This window comes from Natrix helvetica (genome assembly GCF_964273705.1).
Source record: "Natrix helvetica genome assembly, chromosome: 4".
In the NCBI taxonomy this organism is placed as follows: domain Eukaryota; kingdom Metazoa; phylum Chordata; class Lepidosauria; order Squamata; family Natricidae; genus Natrix; species Natrix helvetica.
The window spans coordinates 132,196,153-132,220,274 of NC_138550.1; the positions used below are offsets into that span (position 1 = coordinate 132,196,153).

Genomic DNA, 24,122 nt, shown 5'->3' on the forward strand with positions numbered 1-24,122 from the left:
TCTTGGAAATTAGGGGGGAGGGATTAAAAACCTGCCTGTCTGGGGGTGGGAGGGGAAGAAAACCGGGAAGAAGAAAGTTTCTGACCTCTTTCCCAAAGCTCGGTTCGAGGCTCTTTGCCTTCTGTAATTACTGGCGCTTTAAATCCCTTTGTAGAATGTGAGACAGTGATAGCGACTTGGGTGTTTTAAATCCACCGCTCCTATTACAAAGCTAACCATCAAGGACCCGTCCGCAATCCCTGAGCCGGGCTCCAGACGTGAGAGAAGCAGCTGATCTTGTTTCTCCCCCCCCCTCCTCGCCCGCCGCCATGCATGCCATCCCTTCCCCCTCCTCTGCCTTATTTGACGGATCACTTCATCAGAAATGAAGATTCCCCTTCAAGAGCCTCGGTTTTATTGAAGCCAACCCGCCAAACTAGGGACGCCCATCCCGTTCTGACATACCCCCCCTCCCTTTTCACCTTGGCTGCCAAGGCGAGCTCGCTCCCTTTCTTGTCTGCTCCCCCCCCATTCTCTCTCCCCCTCGCCCCAGTTCTAATCCCGCGGTTGTCCCAGCATGAGTGACATTGACTTTCCCAATGTAATGACTTATGAAAGATATAATCATGTGTTAAATTGAATCCTCCGTTTAACTGTTAATGGTGTGCTCTGGGCACATTTACGTATTAGATGCTATGGTAACTAATTACCAGTAGAAAAAGGATAATACACTTTGCAGACTTTGACAAATAATTATGAGTGTTCACATCCCTGCTAGCAGTCAATTGCGGCGGATCTGCTGGAATGAGTAAGTGAATAAATGAAAGGATGGGTAAGTGAACTTGTGTGCACGGAAGGGATGAGATAATGACGAGCGGTCAAGTGATTTTTCTTATTAAAAATCTTTAATGAAAAAGTGATTTAGGATTGGGAGGGGAGCAGAAACAGAAGAGAAGAGGACGTGTAGAAACTGCCTCTACGTGTAATTAAGAGAGAGCAGTAAAGGCCAAAGCGTACTTATTTTAATTTTTTTTAAAAAAAAATTGTTACAGGGAATTAGGCACGTGCTCAAAAGTTTGCAGAATCGGCAAAGTCGATTCAACCATAGGAAAAGCGAGATGGGTAGGAGATGGGAGATGTAATACCCGAAGACCGAGATGTTCTTAAAAGTTCGAGTTCTTTTGCAATTGGGCCATGTCAATGGGCATGACTTGACTTTAAATGACCTTCTACTCAAACAGCCAGGACGCGCTCTGTAAATCATTATATGTCTAGAGTTAAATTTATTGTACGGTTGAACACAAGGAAGAGAGAACGGTTGGAAGCTATGCTGTGATTTTTTTTTTAAAAAAAAAAGTATAATCGCTTTCCACGTTTTCAAGTGGGCCACATCCTCGTGATTCTGCGGGGAAGAGGAATCCGCCTGTTCTGCGCGCTCTCTTTGGGACGCGATTAGCGACGGGCGGCTTCTCCACCCTCGCCCTCCGTCTCCCGCGCCGCCGGCGCTGCTAATTGCCCAGAGATTCGAAGAGTCCCTTCGGTCTCGCCTTCGTTCCCGCCTTCCCTCCTCCAATGAAGCCGCCGCAAAGCGTCTTCTTCCCGCCCCTTGCAACGCGAGTAGAGCCACCCTTTCGGTCCCGCCAGGCTCGGGAGATTCTTATTGTATCCGGGCGCCGTGACCCCGCCCCCTTCTCCAGGGTTAAGCCGAGGGCTGCAGCCGAGAAAGCCCGCTCGGAGTTGCTCCGCTTCGCCAAACTTCTTCCTTGCAAGCTTCGCTTCAGCTTTTCTTCCCAAAGCCAAGTGATCGCCGAAGCCGGGCAGGTTTCTTTTTCTCTCCAGGGCGATCCAAGTGTCCTCTTTACTTTCGGGGTGAGTGTAGGGAAGTCCTCCACCAGGTCCCGATGGGTTTACCACGGAGAACTGCCTCTCCTCGGGGGCGCTTACATATAGGAATAGGAGGAGGAGGAAGAGGGGAGGAGTGCGGCTGATTCCAAGAGAAGGAGCTTCTAAAGCCAACGAAACCGAGGCAGCCTCTTTGGCTTCCAATGCAAGTGGTCCTCGCCCGCTTGAAAAGGGATTTCGCAGCCGCCTCTAGTTCTGTAAGGCTGTGGTTTGAAAACTTCCTTCTTCCAAAGCTTCTCGCGCCTTTTCACCAGCGCTTCTGAACTCCCGTGTCAAAACTCCCACTGCGTCATATCCTAAGGGTTAATTATTTCCCGGATTTGGGGGCCAAAATGGGTCGCGTTGAATTTAACTGTTAGTGCCTGTTTCCTGATCACGCGGAACTGTGGCAGATTGGTAGCGTTTACTAATGTACTTGAAAGCATTTCCTGGGGGTGTGGGGTGGAGAGCCACCCCTCTCCCTCCCTTGCAGTCTGCTGGTAAGAGAAAGCGTTCCCTATTGGGCTGAGCGTTCGATTAGGAACGTCTTGACTCGAAAGAGGTTAAAATCTCCCATCAGAGAGATTTGAAAATTGCCCTTGCTTGTTCAGCAAACAAAAAATAGCCTTTAAAGTTGTGGTGTGTTAGGAGCATTTTTATTCCTGCATTTTAAAAATACACACACATACACACTCACACACACACACACACAGAGGGAGAGAGGGAGGCATAGGAACTTCGAAGGGTGAATAATTTGAAATGGTAGTTGGAGAAAATAGTGTAAGTAAAAGAGTGCTTAATGTAACTGCTTTATGTAACTAATGAACAGTTTTTTTAAATTGTTTCTTTTTACATTTACTTCTGTGTTCATTTACTTGGTAATGAGATTCCTTGAGGCTAACTTAATTTTGGAAGAAAAAAAAATAACAATGCCAGCCAGAAATTTAAGACAATCTTTAAAATTTGTATTCGAAGAATTTAACAAGAAGGCATTTCTGTTTGCATTGCTTTCAGAAAACATTTCCTATTTTTACTGCCTTTCATTCACCCACTTTTCACTGATATGTTTATACATACTCATTAAGTGACAGCATTTTGGCAGGCAGCATTGCTTTTTCTACATTACTCTATAAAAATGTCCTGCATCTAAAAATGACTGATCTATGGCCTTATGACTGCAGTCTAGTTTGGCATGAAGATCATAGGATTACTTGAAAGTCAAATCTTAAATAATTGGAATATGTTTATGAACTGCACTTTGAGATGTGTATTATGATGCTATCACAGAATACAATTTACTTATAGCCTTAATTATTATCCAAAAAAACCAGGAAAAATTCTAAGCAAGTTGTCTTTCATCTGAATCAGTGCGTCTATATGAGGACCTTAAATCTCACATTTTTTAGGATATTATAAAAAACAGCCAGAAGACTTATCATTCTACTTATTTATATAAATCACTTTGAGAAATTGGTTTGAGCATTGGTAATTTTGAATAAGTGCTAGAGTAGTCACAAGGTAAGAAATAACAGAAATATTGACTTCCTGCCTCCTCCAGATTAATACAATACATTCAAACAGCTGATGAAGGCAAGTGGTGAACACATTCTTCAGTGATAGTCATTTATTTACTAATCCATATCAGATAACCTGCATTTTTACAAAGCATTTCAACAAGGCAAGTATATCTTATTTATAAAACAAATAAACAAATTTGCCCATGAAATTTATTTTGTTTCCAGCAATAGTTCTTTAATATGCACAGATTTCAAATTATAATTCAAGTATATCATTCTTATTATACAAAATTATACAGGTGCAAATAGATCACAATTTAGAACACTGCATTAATATCTAAACATAATAGATTTCATTACTCTTTGTAATAAACAGATATAATTTAAAAACATAGGTACCTAATGATGTTTTCATTGTTTTAAATCTATATTTTCACAAATTAATGAGTACCTTACCAGAAGTTTACAGAAAGAAATACAAAGCTTTGTACCCTATGATACATTTGATAAACGATCTGTGAAACCTCCATGAATACAGGGAAAATCTTTAACCAGGATGTTTCCTGTTCCCAATATGAATATTGTATACCATGTGATTTTTGAAGACATTGATCTATTTGAAATATGTATGCTTATGATTATCTTGAAATGAAAATTAAATGATCTTTACCTCCATGTCATATGTAATTATTCAGATATGTATTGTTTCAGGAAAATATCAGTTTTTCCTATTATTAGCTGATCCTAATGAGGATTTCTACCATATGTGGTTTAAGAGCAAACAAAACAATTATTAAGAATTAACCAGCAGTTGACATTTTAATGTAATATTAATGTTTAAGGTTAATAAAATAGTCAACATTTACTAGCTTTCAAAATATTGGTCGATGTTCCTGTTGTTATAAAGTTATGCAGTAGGTTTTTCCTTTGTCATCATCTAGCACCCATCAGTGATAATAATATGGCTACATGACTTCAAAGTGCTATGAAGGACAGTTTATTAGATTTGTACATTTTCTTCATGGACCTTTAGGTGATATATTTAGTATAACTCTTCAAAAACTATTCTTGCAAAAATGATCTCTTGATGTAACTTAGGCTGAGAGACAATGCCTGGTCCAGAGACACCAGGCCTAGAAGAAGCTGCTAATCAGCTGACCATGGCTAGATTTATAATTCCTCATAGGCCACTTCTATTTCAGTCATTGACTTTGTAATCCAAGGACTCCAGACTGAATTAGCTTGGGGACATCATCATCAATATGTTCGTCGGAATTGTAAGTTATTGTTGCTTAGTTGGAACTGTAGGTTGTTGGTTAATTTTGAAATTTCTTAAATATATTAACAGTATATTAGAAAGCCTTAGATAACAAGCACAATTGTTGTCCAATATGTGATCATTGGGAAACACTATACAAGAGGCAAAGTAAGTGATTTATCTGGTGTATTTTTAATCCCATATACCAGCGATGGCGAACTTTTTTTGGCTTGTGTGCCATAAGTGGGGGAAGTGCAGGGGGGGTCGTGTGTGGGCATGCCGCACCCATAATGCAATGCACGACCTCCCACAGTGCGCATGCGTGCACTACAGCCTCCCCCCCCATTTTTTCATGCTTTTTTTGCCCTCCCCAGGCTCCAGAGGCCTTATAGGAGCATGGGGAGGCGAAAACAGCTTCCCTCGCTCCCCCTCCCAGAAGCCCTCCGGAGGCTTCAGGGACCTTCAGGAGGCTTCCCTGAAGCCTCCAAAGCAGTCAAAATGACCCTCCGAGCAAACCGGAAGTCACTTCTGGTTTGCTCAGAGGGTCGTTTTAAGTGCTCCGAAGGCTTCAGGGACCTTCAGGAGGCTTCCCTGAAGCCTTCAGAGCAGTGAAAACGACCCTCCGAGCAAACCAGCTGACAGTGCAGTGCCTCGCGTGCCCTGACAAATGGCTCCGCATGCCACCTGTGGCACGCGTGCCATAGGTTCACCATCACTGCCATATACGGTTCTCTTTCCTAGCAATAAATAGTTTTTTTAAATACATTTTTTACAAACAAATAATTCCAAGGGGGTTTAGAATGATCAGTTAGCATTTTTATATGGGTATAAATCCATATGCAAATTTAAAAAACCTAAAATTAGAGAAGCAGAATAAAGCAAACAGGATAAAATGTGTCAAAAAGTACGTAAAGACAAAATGTCAAGTTTAAAAAACAACTCAGCAACAAGTTGAACATCTCTTCCAATGTTTCACTTGAATTTGAAGTGATAAGAGGAATAGAATAAGGAGTTATTTGCATATGGATGACATAGCCCAAAAGTTGTGAATTTATTTCAACAATTGAACACAGATATTCTTTTTATAGAACCATTTTTCCCTTGCATTCAGTAACTATCTGGACAGGCCTTGTAGTTTTCTAAGCTTTTCAAAAGTAATTTGCAATTTGCCTCTTTCCTAGGACTGAAAAAAAGAAATTGGCCCAAGGTTACACAGCTGACTTTGTACTTAAGGTTGGAAATAACTCATGGTCTCAGTTTCTGGTTTGATGCTGTAACCACTACCTCAACTGTCTTGGCCTTGGCCTTGGTCTCTCCCACCCTCCCTCCCTCCGTATGTATGTATGTATACGTGTATAAAAAAAAAAAACAAGAGCTACTGAATAGTCCTTCAGAATCATATTCTCAGAAGAAATGCATTGTATTGAATTCTTATTTTAGCCTATTCAGAATAACATCGCTGATAGCATTTAAAAAATAGAGTTAACAAGTCAGTCTTCCTTCCTTCTCTTCATAACTAATCATTGTGACCAGGACAGTGATACACTTATCAATTAAAGATTACAGCTAGAATGGGATCTTAATAGGAAGATCAAACTGGAGTTTTCATTGTGCTCACCAAGCAAGTTTTTTTTACCATGCATTTTGTTTTAGAAATTCTGATATTTTTCTGAAATTGTGTACATTATTATTGTTATACAAACTAGACAGCTAGTAAGAAGCAGTGGGATAATTAATTGAAATTAAGAAGTGCATTAGTGTTTTTTTTTAAAAACCCTATTAGATTTGTAAATATGTTTTAGGAAAAATATTTAATGGTACTATTTTGTCAATTAAAAAAAAAGCAACTATCACTTTAAAAACTAGAATAGGGTTAGAAATTAGAATTCCGTGCCCTTCTAAGACATTGCCAAACAATCTTGTAATGGTTTCTGAGTGTATGTTTGTCAGAGGGGAAACTGATTTGTCTCAAGACATCCAACGGTAGTTCTGAATGAAAAAGTGTACATAAATCAGGGCACTACAGCAAAAGGAGCAGGTCTAGGATTTCAGGTCACTGCCTTTTTTCTCAAGGCTGGTTTGTCTACCCTCTCCTACATTTCTAGATACTGTATCTTCCAGGTTTTAAAAATGAGAAATAAAAAAAAATGTAGGGATGCCAGAGAGAAGACAAGCAGGTCCCATGTTTGTGCAACTGGCCAGGTCTCACAAAGCAGAGTTTTTAAGTTCTGTTTGGCAGAGCCCTAGGATTCTGTGAGTACTTCTTAAGTCCCTTTATAGATTAAAGGCCAAAAACGTTCCCTTGAAAAAAGCCATTTTTCTGTTCCTGGAGCTTTCCTCTTCAGCCTCCCTCTTGACCAGAATTTAGTAATAGGTTGTGTCTTTTAAATATTTGAATTCTGCTACTGTGTTTCCCCAAAAATAAGACAGGGACTTGTTTTCTTTTGACCTCCGAAACAAGCACTTGGGCTTATTTTTGGCAAGGTTTTATTATTTTTGAGGTGCAGCAGGTGGTGAGCATGGTCACCTCATGGCTGCTGCTGTGTTGCAATATTTGGGGGGAGGGCTTATTTTAGGGGGAGGGCTTATTTTAGCTCATGCATGCAAAAGCCCAATTAGGCTTATTATCTGGGGAGATCTTATTTTCAGGGAAACAGGGTATAAACCCTGGTGAATGAAACTAACTGGTTCCTGAGCTACTAGGTTTTTTATTGCCACTTATGGATAGAAGAGGAAGCAGGTGTTTGAAAAGGACAAATATAGAGAAATTGCAAATAAAAAGGCAAGCAAGTTAACACCAAGTTCAATTTTACTCATTATTCCTTGGACACTACAATCAGGAAAAGCAGGATTGTAGCCAACTAAAATAAAGTTCCATTTCAGAATATTGTTAGAACAGATTAAGTGGGGGGAGGAACATACCCTCTTTTCTTCTGCTTATAAAATAGTTGAGGACTGCTCTCCTTGCTTCCTTTTAGGAAGCCTGGAGAAAAGTTGATATCCAGAACAGAAAACAAGAACGTTGATGGGCATGAAAGAAGTGGAGAAAGCCAAGTACTAATGGTAAGAACAATCAACCAAGGCAGAAGTAGGCCAACAATCAGTGGGAAGAGAAGTTGGCTAATAACCAGTGGGATGAGAGTGCACCAACACTTCTCAACATACCCAAAGCACACCTCTGATATACAATAGTTCAACTGGCCACACTTCCCTGATTCTCATTTTTTTATTTTATTCAAAATATTAAAATGCAAATTCCAAAAAAAGGAAAAAATCAAAATCAAAACAAAGCTAAACTAGACTACCCTCCAAAAATGCATAAAGGGGGGGGGCACAGACATATACATATATTGTCTCCCCTAGTTGATACTGATAAATATATTTCAAAAATAACTCTTCCTGCCTTGCAAAGAAGGCACACAATTTATAAATTTCTACAGCACTGTTTACCTAGTCCACTTCGCCTGACATTTATCTACTGTATGAAAACATAGTTAACAGGTAAAACCAAGAGCTAAATTACACTTCAAAACCTTCTGTTAACAATCCATTTATTGTATTTCACTTGCAGAAAGTCAACAATGGCTTCTGGTCTACCATAATTCACCACAGTCGGTGTCTCTGATTTGTCCAGGATCAAATACCCTCAACTAATTCTTAATAATAAGGCTTTCCCTTGAGATATTAATTGGGATGTTTTCTAGCAGTTGGATTTTATTCCCCAAAGTCAAAAGTGTCTATTGTGTATATCTCATAGCATTTGTTGTACAAAACAGTCTCCTGTAAATTGTAACATAACACCTCTTAACATTTGTTTCTTGATTGAGTATAATAAATCTGTTCCCCAATCTCTCTCAAAAAGTCAAGTTCATCACTGATCAATTTTGAGTCTTTACTATCCATACCTTTCTTGGAGTTATCTAACCAACTTGCATTTCCTAAGTCCACCTCATCTTTCAGATCTGCCAGCATCAAATTACATTCTAATCCATCTAATTGTAAATCTTGTTTTAGCACTGTTATTTGCATCTGGTTACCAATTTCTAAAACCATTGTTATTTTATCAAGCTTTTAATCCAAATGTTTAAGTAAGTTGAATTTGTAACTTGAAAAGTATCCTTTCTGCCCAGCTTACCCAATAAACTTTGTCTTGATATATTGCTTGCATTTTGACTATTTTGATATAGTCCAAAATACTTAGCAGTTAAACGTTTACAGCTGACACTTTTACAGCTAGTCATAAACAGCTGCTCTCAAAGACAGGAAAAGCACCATAGCAGATTAGCCTCAAAAAACATTGAGAAGAACTTTCAGCAAGAGAGCATTCTGTCAGAATATATATATATATATATATATATATATATATATATATATATATATATATGTGTGTGTGTGTGTGTGTGTGTGTGTGTGTGTGTGTGTGTGCGTGCGCGCGCGCGCACACACACACATGCATACACATGCATACATACATATACATATACATACACATACATATATACATACATCCACACACACACACATATTCACTATCCAAAGCTTGCTGAGTCTTTCATATGGAAAAGAAAGTGATTGTACAACAGCTAATAAAACAATAAAATAACATAAATAAACCTTTTAAGATTCAGTGGGGGGTTAAATTAGATCAGCATTCAACCAATTGATTTAATATTTGAAAGTAAAAATCAAAAGGAAAAGAAAATCAAAATGTGTTAAAACCCAGGAGTTCTTAAAACAGTAGGCAGCTGTAAAGGAAAAGATATAATAAATAATAATAATAAATAATAATAAAATTTATTTCTTAGCCGCACCCTCTCCCGAAGGACTCGGGGCGGCGTACAAGAAAACACATAAAATATAAAATAGACAACACATACACAATAAACAAATACATGGACATGGACATGGAGAAGGGAGGCAGATAAATAGAGACAATTAAAACACAGTAAAATCTAAAAACCCCAGAATTAAAATTAAAAAACCCGTCAGGAGCAGAGTGAGCGAACTATGGTTGAGCCAGGCTAGCTATTTGGAATAGGTGGGTCTTGAGCTTTATCCGAAAGGCGCGGAGGTCAGAGGTAGTCCTAATATCCGGGGGAAGGTCATTCCACAGGGCTGGGCCCGCTACAGAGAAGGCTCTACTCCTAGACACCGCCCCCTGACATTGTCTGGCGGACGGCACCTGGAGGAGTCCCTCTCTGTGCGAGCGGATTGGTCGCAGGGATGTATGGGGCAGGATACGATCCCGCAGGTATCTAGGTCCTGAGCCATGGAGCGCTTTAAAGATCGTTATCAAGACCTTGAAACGCACCCGGTAGACCACAGGTAGCCAGTGCAGCTCGCGCAGGAAAGGTGTCACATGGGAGTACCTTGTACTCCCCATTATTACCCGCGCGGCCGCGTTCTGGACCAACTGTAGTCTCCGAGTGCATTTCAAGGGAAGCCCCATGTAGAGAGCGTTGCAGTAGTCCAGGCGAGACGTCACCAGCGCATGAGTGACTGTGCGCAAGGCATCCCGGTCCAATAGGGGGCGCAGTTGGCGCACCAGGCGAACCTGGTGGAACGCCCCCCTTGCCACGGCCGTCACATGGTCATCCATGGACAGCCGGGCATCCAGGAGGACGCCCAGATTGCGCGCCCGCTCCACCGGGGCAAGTTGTACGCCCCCGATGGCCAGAGATGGAATTAACTGGTTGAACCAGGGGGCCGGCAGCCACAGCCACTCTGTCTTGGAAGGGTTGAGCCTGAGTCGGTTGTCATCCATCCAGACCCGTACGGCTTCCACACACCGGGACATCACTTCGACGGCTTCGTTGGGGTGGTTCGGGGTGGAAATGTACAGCTGAGTATCATCAGCGTACAGATGATATCCCACCCCAAAACCATGGATGATCTCACCCAGCGGCTTCATATATGTGTTGAACAGGAGCGGCGAGAGGACCGACCCCTGCGGCACCCCACAAATAAGGGGGCTTAGAGTCGACCTCTGCTCCCCTGTCAACACACGGTGCGTCCGGCCGGAGAGGTAGGAGCCGAACCACCGTAGAACGGTGCCCCCGACCCCCAACCCCTCCAGTCGGTGCAACAGGATACCATGGTCGATGGTATCAAAAGCCGCCGAGAGATCTAATAGGACCAGGATAGAGGAACAACCCCTATCTCTGGCCCTCCAGAGATCATCCACCAACGCGACCAAGGCCGTCTCCGTGCTGTGTCCGGGGCGAAAGCCGGACTGGCGCGGGTCTAGATAATCATTTTCATCCAGATGTCGTGGAAACTGATAAGCCACCACACTCTCTACAACCTTCGCCAAAAAGGGAAGGTTGGAGACAGGATGATAATTGGCCAGCTCCATAGGGTCCAGGGAAGGCTTCTTGAGCAAGGGTCTCACCACCGCCTCTTTCAAGGCGGCTGGAAGAGACCCCTCGCCCAGCGAAGCGTTCACTAGGCCCTGGAGCCAGTCGCGTGTAACCTCCCAGGATGCCAGTACAAGCCAGGAGGGACACGGGTCCAGTAAACATGTGGTAGGTCGCAGTCGTCCACGCACTCTGTCCAAATCCTCGATGGCAACCAAATCAAACTCTTCCCAGGTTGGTTTCTCAAGACTCGCCACGGACGTCTCCACTGGGCCACTGAAAGGGACCCAGTCCTTCCGGATTTGAGCGATTTTAACCTGCAGGTATTTCCCAAATTCCTCTGCCCTACCCTGTAAAGGGGCCTCCCGCGGCCTCTGAAACAGAAGGGAGCGGGACACCCGAAACAGGGCGGCAGGGCGGTTCTCCGCGGATGCAATGAGAGCGGCACAATATTGATGTTTGGCCGCTCTCAATGCCACAAGGTACGTCCTTAAATGGGCTCGTACCTGTGTTCGGTCAAATTCGGAACGGGAGGATCTCCAACGACTCTCTAGGCATCTCTTGCGGCACTTCATCACCCTTAGCTCCTCGGTAAACCAGGGGGCCAGGGTGGATCGTTGCCGCCGGAGAGGCCGCAAAGGCGCCACCCGGTTCAAGGCCCCGGTAGTCGCGTTGTTCCACGCGACCACCAGGTCCTCTACCCGAGGGCGGGTCAGGGCTACAGGAGGTGGCCCAAGCTCCATCTGGAACCTATCTGGTTCCATCAGGCGCCTGGGGCGGAACCATCTAGTATTTTCCGGTTCCGCCTCCCCGCAGCGGGGGGTAGCTCCAGGGAAGTCAAGTCGGAGGAGTGAGTGGTCTGACCATGACAGCGGAGTGATGGTTAAGTCTCCTCCTCCCAGATCATTCAACCACTGGCCAGAGACAAAAATGAGGTCCAGGGTGTGACCTCCCTCTTGTGTCGGGCTCTGAATCAGTTGAGTCAGGTCCATGGCTGTCATGGAGGCCATGAACTCCCGAACCCCCTCAGGTGCTCCTCCCACCGATGGCAGGTTAAAGTCCCCCATCACTAAAAGTTTGGGGGTCTCAACCGCCACCGATGCGACCAGCTCGAGGAGTTCGGGCAGGGCCGCTGATGTATAGCGAGGAGCCAGGTATACTATCAGCAGGCCCAACTGTCTCCCAGGGCCCCATTTCACAACAAGGGATTCACATCCGGACGTCTGTGGCACAGTGGACTCCCTCGGCTCTAAGTCCTCCCGAATAATCACTGCTACCCCACCGCCCCTTCCCTGGGCCCGGGGCTGGTGGAATGCACGATAACCTGGCGGGCACATTTCCACGAGGGGTAAACCTCCCTCGTGGCCCAGCCAGGTCTCCGTTATTCCCGCGAGGTCCGGCTCCCCCTCCAGAATTAGATCGTGAATGAGGGGGATAGATAGAGACTCTATCCTCTGACTCAGGCATCCTCAAACAACAATCCTCAAAAAAAAACCTCTGCTGAGGATGCCATTTTAGGGAGATTCCAGCTGACCACAGTTCCAAGATAATATTGCATATTATTATAATAAAAAATTATAAATTTTACATACATTAAAGCTATGATGGAAGAATGTTACCTTAAAAAGGAAAAAAAAATTGTTTTATTCCAGTGTACCTAAGTATCACTTAGTTCCTGGGCATAGAGTAAGGGCAATTTCACAATGATATTGTCAGGATGTGGCTGTGTCGTGCTTAAAGGTGAGCGGGGCCTGGGTTTAAAACCCGGAAGAAGGGTTTCCTTAATCATTTTCATTAATATTTTGTATTATTTTATCCTGTCAATTCTAGAAGAATGATGCTACTTGGTCATGAGTAGCTTTGCTGAGGAAAACCTAAACCAGATAATTATTTTACAGAAGTGTGGGGAGATGGGATGCAAGAATTTGCACCAACTTATTAGTTCCAGTTGAAAAAAAAAACCAACAACACGACTTTCGAACACGAATTTGTTATAGACATTGCAGAAAAGTCTGTTTGAAGATCCATCAAATCTATAGTGTAGTGCAGGGTTTGGACATAGCCTCTCGGTTGCCTTTTCCCCACTTTCCTATATCTAATGAAAGTTTGAGCATCAAGTAGCAGCCAACTGTACCCTTTCATAGGTCTCAATTGTACATTTACAAGTGTTGTCTGCTCTTGGTTCCCAGAGAGACACATCAGCTATAGAGCAGTGATTATTCTGGCTTATGTGTTGCTGTCCTATTTAACAAAGCGCCATTACATTTTTATCATTCAACACACAATATTTGCAATTTCAAAATGTCAAATCACAACTTGAATGAAAATGCAAGCCATGTTTTAAACAAATAACCTACTTTTAATTTGCCTCACAGTCAATATCATAAGGTTGCCAAAGGAGAAATCATCACAACTGTACGGTATGTTTCACAGTTCACATTTCTGAAAGCATCTCTGTACAACATTGTAATAATGTTACTTTTGCTTATCATTCTGTAAAAAAAAATAACTAGTTTTTGAGCTTCAACTGACTATGCAATGCATTTGCTCACAGAGTATGCACCATCACCACCTAGAATAAATCTGACAGATTAATTAAAACAAAGTTTATTTCCTCCCACGTATGACTACCAATAGCACAGATACAGCTGTGTGAAAAAGTCCTGCACTCTTTACGGTTTACAAAGTTTTTTGGATAGGCCATTGATTTTATGATATTTTATGCTAACTGCTATGCAAATATTGTTATATTTAATTAAATACTGGTGGTTTTTTAAGTGAAAAGCATACGCTGTTTGCAATTTGGTGGTGTTTGGATGGGGATTGTGAATTTTCTTGCATACTTACAATGACTATGAAAACAGATTTTGAGTTTGAGTTTTATTAAATTTATATACCGCCCCCCTCTCCCCGCAGGGACTTGGGATTAACTGATGCATACCCAACGGCATACATGTTACAATTACTAAGGTCAATGCTAGTGTTTTGTTAACATTTTTATTGTTTGCAGCCCTGAAAAGGACCGTTTAGGTAACCAAACATGGTTACTAATATGAAATTGGCCAGCCCTCATTGCTTATCACCAGGTGGCATCGCTTTGGCATAGACTGTATAAGCCTTTGCATGTGATCTTTGGTGACAATGTGGTGCCAGGCTGCAATAATGGATTCAATCAGCTCCTGCTTGGTCTTCAGATGCTTCTTGCTTATTTTGTAACCAATCTTGGCCCACAAGTTCTCAATTGGGTTCAAATCCAGGCTCTGAGATGGCCAATCCAGATGTCGAACACCATGCTTCTTCATCCACTGCTGGACGGACTTGGTTCGATGACAAGGAGCATTATCATCCTGGAAGTAAAAGTCCTTCCCTACAAGTTGCTGAGCTGAAGGAAGCATGGTCTTTCCCAGGACTTCAACATACCGCTTGGAATCCATGATTCCCTGCAGGATTTGTATCCGATCCAATACCAGAAGCAGCAATACAGCCCCATATCATCACATGCAATGGATGCTTCTCAGACAGATTCAGACAGTACTGCCTAAATCAGCGATGGCGAACCTTTTTTGGCTCGTGTGCCACAAGTGGGGGGAGCGCAGGGTGGGCGTGTGCGGGTGTGCCGCACCCATAATGCAATGCGCGACCCCCCAGTGCACATGCACGCACAACGTGCAACCCCCCATTTTTACTTTTTTCGCCCTCCCCAGGCTTCAGAGGCTTTATAGGAGCCTGGGGAGGGTGAAAAGAGCCTCCCCCGCCCCCCCCGGAGGCCCCCCGGAGGCTTCAGGGACCGTCCGGAGGCTTCCCTGAAGGCTTCGGAACGCTTAAAACCACCCTCCGAGCAAACTGGAAGTGACTTCCGGGTTGCTCAGAGGGTCGTTTTAAGCATTCCGAAGGCTTCAGGGACTGTCCGGAGGCTTCCCTGACGCCTTCGGAGCACTTAAAACCACCCACCTGGTTCGCCATCACTGGCCTAAATTCTTCAGCTGGAAATCTTCTGACATGCTTATTGCACTGATTCCCAGTCAAATAGAAATTGCTCTCGTCACGGAAGATGACCTTGGTCTACTTGGCGTACTTCTTGGCCCACACACGTCGACAAGAGCGGTGAGAGTCTGTGAACAAAGGTTTACTTCAAGCCCTACAACCTTTGAGCAAGCAGTCTGCGATGCACTATGCTTGTGCACACTTTTACATCACGTTTCACCCCAAATTCTTAAAATCTGAGGTGAGGTGAGCTTTCTGTCAGCCATCAAAATGCGTTGCAGAGGCTGATCTTGCTGTTTTGTCGACTTTCTTTGTCTTCCAGAGCAGAGCCTGTCATCAACTGAACCAGTTATTTGGTATTTTTCAACCACTCTGCTCACTGGTGCGATGGCATTTCACTCTCTTCGCTATTTCTGTACAGGAGTAACCCTCTTCATGAAGCACAATGATGCAATGTCGCTGCTCAGTACTGGTGAAAGCAAAGGCCTTCATCCTTGCCTACAGCCAGAGCTAAATTAAATTTCTCAATGCTTTTCATGCCTCTTTATAGTCAGAGAGTATGACAACATTGATTGGCTCATAGATTAAGCCTCTGTGCATTTTGATTGGTCAGCCAAAGCTCGCTGCTGATTGGCTACTTTCGATGCTAACATTCTCGAAAATTCAAGTTGTGTTTGTTTTAGCACAAAAAACTCACTCAAAATCTTTAAAAGACTTTGGTTATATTAATAAAAATTATGCATCTCAATCCGACTGCAGAAATTTTCATCAAAGTACTAATTTTGTGTTTATATTTATTTATTTATTTATATTTAATGCTTCTAGACCGCCCCCTCTCCCAAAAGGGACTCGGGGCGGTGTACAGTCCATGCAAAATATATCAAAATACAATAAAAAGTTGAATATGTACAGTTGGCATGGAGGAGGTTAAAAATGCAATTAAAAGAACTGTACAAAGCTAGTATAAATATAAGTTTTTAAACCCCTAAAACAGACACAATAAATGTGGTTTCTATGGGTGAAAAGTTGATTAAGCATGTAAATACAGCTTAAAACTGAAAGTGCAGGACTTTTTCACACAGCTGTAGGTAGCTTAATTAACCAATGCTTCATAAATTATGGTACATTGCAGATAATCTATTTAGAACTGTATAATGTTTTGGACAAAATATTTCTGTGAAGTTGCTTTTTAAGCTAAAGAAAAATAGCATGTATAGGTGCAGTTTGGTGTAGTGGTTAGGGCATCAGGCTAGAAATCAGGAGACTAGGAGTTCTAACCCCAGCTGAGGCACAAAGCCAACTGGATGACTTTCAGTCAGTCACTGCCTCTCCGCCTTCAGAGGAAAACAATCGCAAATTATTTCTGAAAAAACTTTGCCAAGTAAACTGCAGGGACTTGTCTAAGGAGTCTTTGAGAATTTGGCAGGATTGAAGAGAAGGGGGAGTGGGGGGAAGCAAATATGTGCAGAACCAATTCTGGTTATGGAACTGGTGGTCAAATTGTTGAAGCATCAGAAAGTGCATCAGAAAGAATTGTGTTCCTTCTTTCCATGATGAGCAGAATTTCTTCATCTCTGCAAAATGAAGTGCCTTGGTAAGATGAAGACAAATACTTTTCCCAGTTTTGGTCATATTTTTCAAGCCGCCTTGCTTTATTGCAGAATCCATATAAAGGAGTCTTTTGAGCATATCCCATCTTCTTCATACCAAGGTAGTTATAGAGAATATATAAAGAGGATGGGGAAGGGCTTGTCAGAGTTTGCTTATGTTTTTAGCAAGTTTCCCAACGTTTGCCAAATGCAGTAGCCTAGTAGAAGGAAACTGTTGGCTACAAAACAAAAGAACCTTGGCAGGGAAAACTTTATTAACATTTTGTTTTCTGTGTGAATGTAGGGATGAAAGATTAAATCCTTGTTACCATGCCTCAGGCGGACAATAGAAGGATACAAGCAAAAGCAATACTTATTATTGGGATTTTTCCAGAATCAACAAAAAAAGTGACCCTTATTTATGTTTCCTCTGAATTACATGTCACTAGGATGAGTAGATTATACCTTCCCGAAAAGATGATTAGGATTTTAGTTATAGTTTCTTTTTAAAAAAAAGAATTTTATTGATTTTTAAACATTTATGGGAAAGGGTAAGTGGATATGCAAAAATTTTGGCAGCTCCATCGTACTAGAGGTAGAAATCTCTCCAAATCTCACAGCTTTTATAGAAAAGAAAAAACAAAAGATAAAAGATAAGCAGAAACAGCGTCTTGTTATACATTGTATCAACCATGTGTTCAATCATCTCTTTTGCCACTTTCTAATATATCAACAATTACAATGATATTTCAAATGCATTTATTTTTGTGACCTGAGTCTTTTCGATATTGCTCCCTCCCCCCTGTCTTCAGGCGGAGCCGCAGCTCCTCCCTCCTTCATATCTTGTGTATTGTCACCTTTTTCACTACCTCTTATATTTTCGTCTTCTAGGAGGACACTATGTTTTTTAATGAAGGCCTCTGCCTCCACAACTGTGTTAATTCTAATTCTGTTTCCCTCCCAGAAGATCAACATTCCTTCTGGCAATAACCATCTAAACCAAATTCCTTTATTATATAATTTCTTTGATAAGGAGGAATACTTCCTACTTGTGGGACCTAGATCCTATCTCTCATTCTTTTTTGCACAGAAAAGCAGAGTCTATGATAATATTTAAAACACTTAATAACAATGAAAGTACAGTAGACCTGTAAAGACACCCATAAATGCAAATGCTCCATTACCTTTGATAAAAGACAGAACTGATTTGAATAAGATAGTTATATAAGCAATAGACATTCTGTACTAAGACCGAAGCTTATAACGAAAAATAATGTCAGAATCTGGCAGCAAAACACCCAAGCCTATTCTATTCTTGTCCTGTCCAAGTTGTTTGTCTTCCACTATATCCATATCAAAATAAACCAATGCTAAAAGCACAAAGAGTTTAATTTCATTCATGGCAAAGAATCTGCCTGGACACATGCTGCTGCCAGAGCCAAATGGCATTAGAAAATATTTCAGCTTCTTTCCTTGCTTGAAGAAGGTTGTTTTCTTCTTGCCGTTCTCCACATAGCGGTCAAATTTATATGTCTGGAAGAAAAATGAAAAGTAAGTGGTTACCCAGATGCTACAAGCCATAAGAAGCAGGAAAAATGTATTTATTTTTGTCACTAATACTTCTAGAAGGCAAGAAAGACCACATTTGTGCCATAAGTCTTAAATGTGGTCCTCTTGTCTCAAATCAGGTCCTACAGCTCTGTGTCCTATTTTATGAGCAGGCTTCCTATGCGTTACACCTTTCGATACCTTTTCGTCTGGGGTTTCATTTCTTTTTGGTTTTCATTTAAAACACATTGGATTATCTGCTAGTCATCTGCTTACCAATATTTATAATACAGAAACATGAAGATCGTATACAAGAAACGTAATGAAAGAAGTACTATATATTAAGACAAACTACAAGAAACATAATAAAAGAAGCACTATATATTGGCATTTGCTTATAACTAAAATAAGGGGAGGTAAAAGTAGTCACTTCCCTCAGGTTAGTGTGACTTCCTTTCTTCGCTTTTATTGTTCAGGATTGCACGGCACCTCTCTTTTTTTCTAAATCTGAGCAATATATTTCTTAAGCACCACCTTATAATTTTCCTCTGTGCCATTTCCTGGTTTCAATTTCAATTCCCTGCTTGTTAAATTTGACATAACCCTCAGAAGCCAGGCCATGTTGAAGGTACTGCTCATTGTGTCACCTTGGTATTTGGGGGTGGGGGGATATGCAACAACAAAATAAACATGACAAGTACTGCTCTGTAGAAATGATAACAATGAGAACATTGCTAATTACCACCACTATCACAAACCACAACAATAATGATCATTCTAAATCATTTCTTAAATGATTAAGAATTATTCCAGAATCAGGAATTCCTTGCTGGAAAGCCGCCTAACTTGTGAAGACGAGTCTAAATGCATGAACATGCATTACTGAGGCAACCTTGCAATATGTTCATACAGAAAATCTGGGATGATTGGAATCAAAAGTAGAACGGCACACTGTCCTTGTTTATAGTTTTAGTAATTGATAAAGGGCCCATCTGTTTAAAGTATGTTGCAACCAGGAAATCATTAAAGAATACAGACTAGGGACTTCAGAGTGAATGCATTAAAGCACAACTTACAGATGGTCCTTCATACACACTTATGTGCACTTTCACCTCATCCCTATTGAAAGCCCATCTTTTAAATTCTGTACACTAGCAGATTCAACTGTGATTCAGCCAGGAAACCATGTTATGCAAATAAGAGAACCAAGAATTTGGCTTTCACCTTTTTGTGGGTTAAAGGAGGAGGCAATTGGGAGATTGGCTTTAGATTGTGCGAAGCCTCAATCAGACTTTCCACTGTAGTTTTTGTAGGCTTTCTATCTCAAATTGCCCTCATTTTCCCCCCCAACTCTGATTGGAAGCAGTTCATTGAGAAGTAAAAATGCATGTCTACATTAAGTGGAACTGCTGAGCTTGAGCTGCCCTTGAAAATGATACAAAAACTTAAGTTACTATAGACTGAGGCAGCCACGACTACATCTTGCACAGCCAGTAAAAACTGTACCATGGATATTTCTGAAGGGTATGTACTCATTGCTCATCTAAATTCAAGAGTTATTAAATTCAGCTTTTATCATTATAATGGATTCCTAAAGCTCTTTAAGATTGAGGTCCTAATTAGACCATGTTATCCAGAGAGGACCTGCCCATCTATTCTGTATGGCCATGAGTCCCCACCCCCTTCCCAGGGCACTGGGTTTCTTCATGGTAGCTCTTTGGCTTTGCAATAGAGAAGATGGCTTATTCCCCATTTTTTCAAAAATAATCAAGGCTGCATTTCCAGTGTGTGTTTAATACAGAAGGTGCAATATACCGTAGTTGTAAGTAACCAAGTAAGGGAGGAAATGTTATGTAATTGAGGGGCACGTGATTAATTTAATTTTGTTGATCGTTACTTTAAATATTTTGTTAATGTTTGTTTATCTTTTTACTTTGATGTGAAGCTTCCTAGATAGTGGTATCTCCTTTTGAAACAACTGAGATACAAGTGATTCTTTCACTGTGCCACTGCAACCATTGCAGAAACAGACGGACACCAACTATGGTATTGTGTGAAACCAGCTCAAAATCTTTTGTTTTTCCAAGCAGCTGTTGTACGTTCCACTGTATTTCTCACCTTCTTTGTTGTGCTCATGAGGAATTGGTTTTGCTACATGAACTGTATTGTTCCACGTCACACTGGGTTCTTTGATATTTGAGCAGGTGCTTAGAGATAAGATTACTAGTTATAAAAGTTAAATTCAACTTCTGAACTTGGCTGCACAGCAAATATTGAAGGGGTCAAGATGACCTACCTTGTAATTAAGGTTGTTATAATGATACCCCATGTGTATTTCATAATTTTTGCCTTCCATTGAAGGGTTATGTCCAGGTGAGATAGTAACACCTACTCATCATTTGTGGGTCTCAGATATAGATGTCCTGTTAACCAAATTTATCTTTTGAGTTTCTTTTGTACATCAGCCTCCCAAGTTAGGCGGACGACTGAATGGATCTTCTTTGAATGCTACTAAAATCGTGATATTCTCTATTTAGACCTATCCAACTTGCTAACTTGACTTTAAAGTACTACCGTGTTTCCCCGAAAATAAGACTGGGTCTTATTTTCTTTTGACCTCCTCGAAATAAGCACTTGGCCATTATTTTTGGGGAAGTCTTATTATTTTTGAGGTGCATGGTCCCCTCATGGCTGCTGCTGTGTTGCAATATTTTTTGGGAGGATTTATTTTTTGGGGAGGGCTTATTTTAGTGCATGTGTTCAAAAGCTCAATTGGGCTTATTATCTGGGGAGGTCTTATTACCAGGGAAATAGGGTAGATATAAGCCATATTCTCACCTGTTTTTAATGGTACTAAAGACACTTAATATTTTAAGCTATATTTTTATCAGATGTCTTGGTTTTGTGTTATTATTTTAATAACTGTTGCTACATTTATTGACTTTGCGTTGCCTTGAGAAATTCATAATTGAAATGTGGGTTATAAAGCATATATGTTATACCTCCCTTCCCAACACATTAAATCTAGGAACACATGTAGTGAGTAAGACCATTTGGTACAAGTAAGAGTAAACAGGTTACAGGGAGTTCATATGACATGAATATTTGCATGCTTTCTTCCGAACACAGATAAACAATACAATTACAGCTTTCCATTACAAATATTTAAAATCTGAAAGACAACAATGCAGTCTGCAAAGTACCACTATTAGAATCCTACACTGTCTAATAATTGTTTAATAATTTTTAATCTGCTTGGTCTTCAGATGCTTCTTGCTTATTTTGTAACCAATCTTGGCCCACAAGTTCTCAATTGGGTTCAAATCCAGGCTCTGAGATGGCCAATCCAGATGTCGAACACCATGCTTCTTCATCCACTGCTGGACGGACTTGGTTCGATGACAAGGAGCATTATCATCCTGGAAGTAAAAGTCCTTCCCTACAAGTTGCTGAGCTGAAGGAAGCATGGTCTTTCCCAGGACTTCAACATACCGCTTGGAATCCATGATTCCCTGCAGGATTTGTATCCGATCCAATACCAGAAGCAGCAATACAGCCCCATATCATCACATGCAATGGATGCTTCTCAGACAGATTCAGACAGTACTGCCTAAATCAGCGATGGCGAACCTTTTTTGGCTCGTGTGCCACAAGTGGGGGGAGCGCAGGGTGGGCGTGTGCGGGTGTGCCGCACCCATAATGCAATGCGCGACCCCCCAGTGCACATGCACGCACAACGTGCAACCCCCCATTTTTACTTTTTTCGCCCTCCCCAGGCTTCAGAGGCTTTATAGGAGCCTGGGGAGGGTGAAAAGAGCCTCCCCCGCCCCCCCCGGAGGCCCCCCGGAGGCTTCAGGGACCGTCCGGAGGCTTCCCTGAAGGCTTCGGAACGCTTAAAACCACCCTCCGAGCAAACTGGAAGTGACTTCCGGGTTGCTCAGAGGGTCGTTTTAAGCATTCCGAAGGCTTCAGGGACTGTCCGGAGGCTTCCCTGACGCCTTCGGAGCACTTAAAACCACCCACCTGGTTCGCCATCACTGGCCTAAATTCTTCAGCTGGAAATCTTCTGACATGCTTATTGCACTGATTCCCAGTCAAATAGAAATTGCTCTCGTCACGGAAGATGACCTTGGTCTACTTGGCGTACTTCTTGGCCCACACACGTCGACAAGAGCGGTGAGAGTCTGTGAACAAAGGTTTACTTCAAGCCCTACAACCTTTGAGCAAGCAGTCTGCGATGCACTATGCTTGTGCACACTTTTACATCACGTTTCACCCCAAATTCTTAAAATCTGAGGTGAGGTGAGCTTTCTGTCAGCCATCAAAATGCGTTGCAGAGGCTGATCTTGCTGTTTTGTCGACTTTCTTTGTCTTCCAGAGCAGAGCCTGTCATCAACTGAACCAGTTATTTGGTATTTTTCAACCACTCTGCTCACTGGTGCGATGGCATTTCACTCTCTTCGCTATTTCTGTACAGGAGTAACCCTCTTCATGAAGCACAATGATGCAATGTCGCTGCTCAGTACTGGTGAAAGCAAAGGCCTTCATCCTTGCCTACAGCCAGAGCTAAATTAAATTTCTCAATGCTTTTCATGCCTCTTTATAGTCAGAGAGTATGACAACATTGATTGGCTCATAGATTAAGCCTCTGTGCATTTTGATTGGTCAGCCAAAGCTCGCTGCTGATTGGCTACTTTCGATGCTAACATTCTCGAAAATTCAAGTTGTGTTTGTTTTAGCACAAAAAACTCACTCAAAATCTTTAAAAGACTTTGGTTATATTAATAAAAATTATGCATCTCAAATTGCCCTCATTTTCCCCCCCAACTCTGATTGGAAGCAGTTCATTGAGAAGTAAAAATGCATGTCTACATTAAGTGGAACTGCTGAGCTTGAGCTGCCCTTGAAAATGATACAAAAACTTAAGTTACTATAGACTGAGGCAGCCACGACTACATCTTGCACAGCCAGTAAAAACTGTACCATGGATATTTCTGAAGGGTATGTACTCATTGCTCATCTAAATTCAAGAGTTATTAAATTCAGCTTTTATCATTATAATGGATTCCTAAAGCTCTTTAAGATTGAGGTCCTAATTAGACCATGTTATCCAGAGAGGACCTGCCCATCTATTCTGTATGGCCATGAGTCCCCACCCCCTTCCCAGGGCACTGGGTTTCTTCATGGTAGCTCTTTGGCTTTGCAATAGAGAAGATGGCTTATTCCCCATTTTTTCAAAAATAATCAAGGCTGCATTTCCAGTGTGTGTTTAATACAGAAGGTGCAATATACCGTAGTTGTAAGTAACCAAGTAAGGGAGGAAATGTTATGTAATTGAGGGGCACGTGATTAATTTAATTTTGTTGATCGTTACTTTAAATATTTTGTTAATGTTTGTTTATCTTTTTACTTTGATGTGAAGCTTCCTAGATAGTGGTATCTCCTTTTGAAACAACTGAGATACAAGTGATTCTTTCACTGTGCCACTGCAACCATTGCAGAAACAGACGGACACCAACTATGGTATTGTGTGAAACCAGCTCAAAATCTTTTGTTTTTCCAAGCAGCTGTTGTACGTTCCACTGTATTTCTCACCTTCTTTGTTGTGCTCATGAGGAATTGGTTTTGCTACATGAACTGTATTGTTCCACGTCACACTGGGTTCTTTGATATTTGAGCAGGTGCTTAGAGATAAGATTACTAGTTATAAAAGTTAAATTCAACTTCTGAACTTGGCTGCACAGCAAATATTGAAGGGGTCAAGATGACCTACCTTGTAATTAAGGTTGTTATAATGATACCCCATGTGTATTTCATAATTTTTGCCTTCCATTGAAGGGTTATGTCCAGGTGAGATAGTAACACCTACTCATCATTTGTGGGTCTCAGATATAGATGTCCTGTTAACCAAATTTATCTTTTGAGTTTCTTTTGTACATCAGCCTCCCAAGTTAGGCGGACGACTGAATGGATCTTCTTTGAATGCTACTAAAATCGTGATATTCTCTAT

The 24,122-nt window shown here is 41.6% G+C and overlaps 2 protein-coding genes and 1 long non-coding RNA gene across 5 annotated transcripts in view; 1 reads left to right on the top strand and 2 right to left on the bottom strand.

The window, feature by feature from the left end:
- PDE7A (phosphodiesterase 7A) overlaps positions 1–24,122 on the bottom strand; it is a 559,958-nt gene that overhangs the window by 15,900 nt on the left and 519,936 nt on the right. The window lies entirely within an intron of this gene.
- On the top strand, positions 1,683–8,964 carry LOC309391093. 2 transcript variants are annotated; one of them, XR_014175221.1, is made up of 5 exons: positions 1,683–1,848; positions 3,419–3,538; positions 4,476–4,654; positions 5,817–5,980; positions 7,614–8,964. It is a non-coding gene; the product is annotated as an uncharacterized lncRNA (long non-coding RNA). The 2 variants fall into 2 exon arrangements; XR_014175222.1 differs by lacking the exons at positions 1,683–1,848; positions 3,419–3,538 and having other exon boundaries at positions 3,555–4,654.
- CYP7B1 (cytochrome P450 family 7 subfamily B member 1) overlaps positions 13,330–24,122 on the bottom strand; it is a 120,725-nt gene continuing 109,932 nt past the window's right edge. Inside the window, exons 6-7 of the mRNA XM_081952404.1 lie at positions 14,958–18,097; positions 13,330–14,525 (exon numbers count right to left, since the gene is read on the bottom strand). Coding sequence (XP_081808530.1) covers positions 17,810–18,097 — 288 coding nt within the window. The 3' untranslated portion in view covers positions 13,330–14,525; positions 14,958–17,809. The remainder of the gene's footprint in view (positions 14,526–14,957; positions 18,098–24,122) is intronic.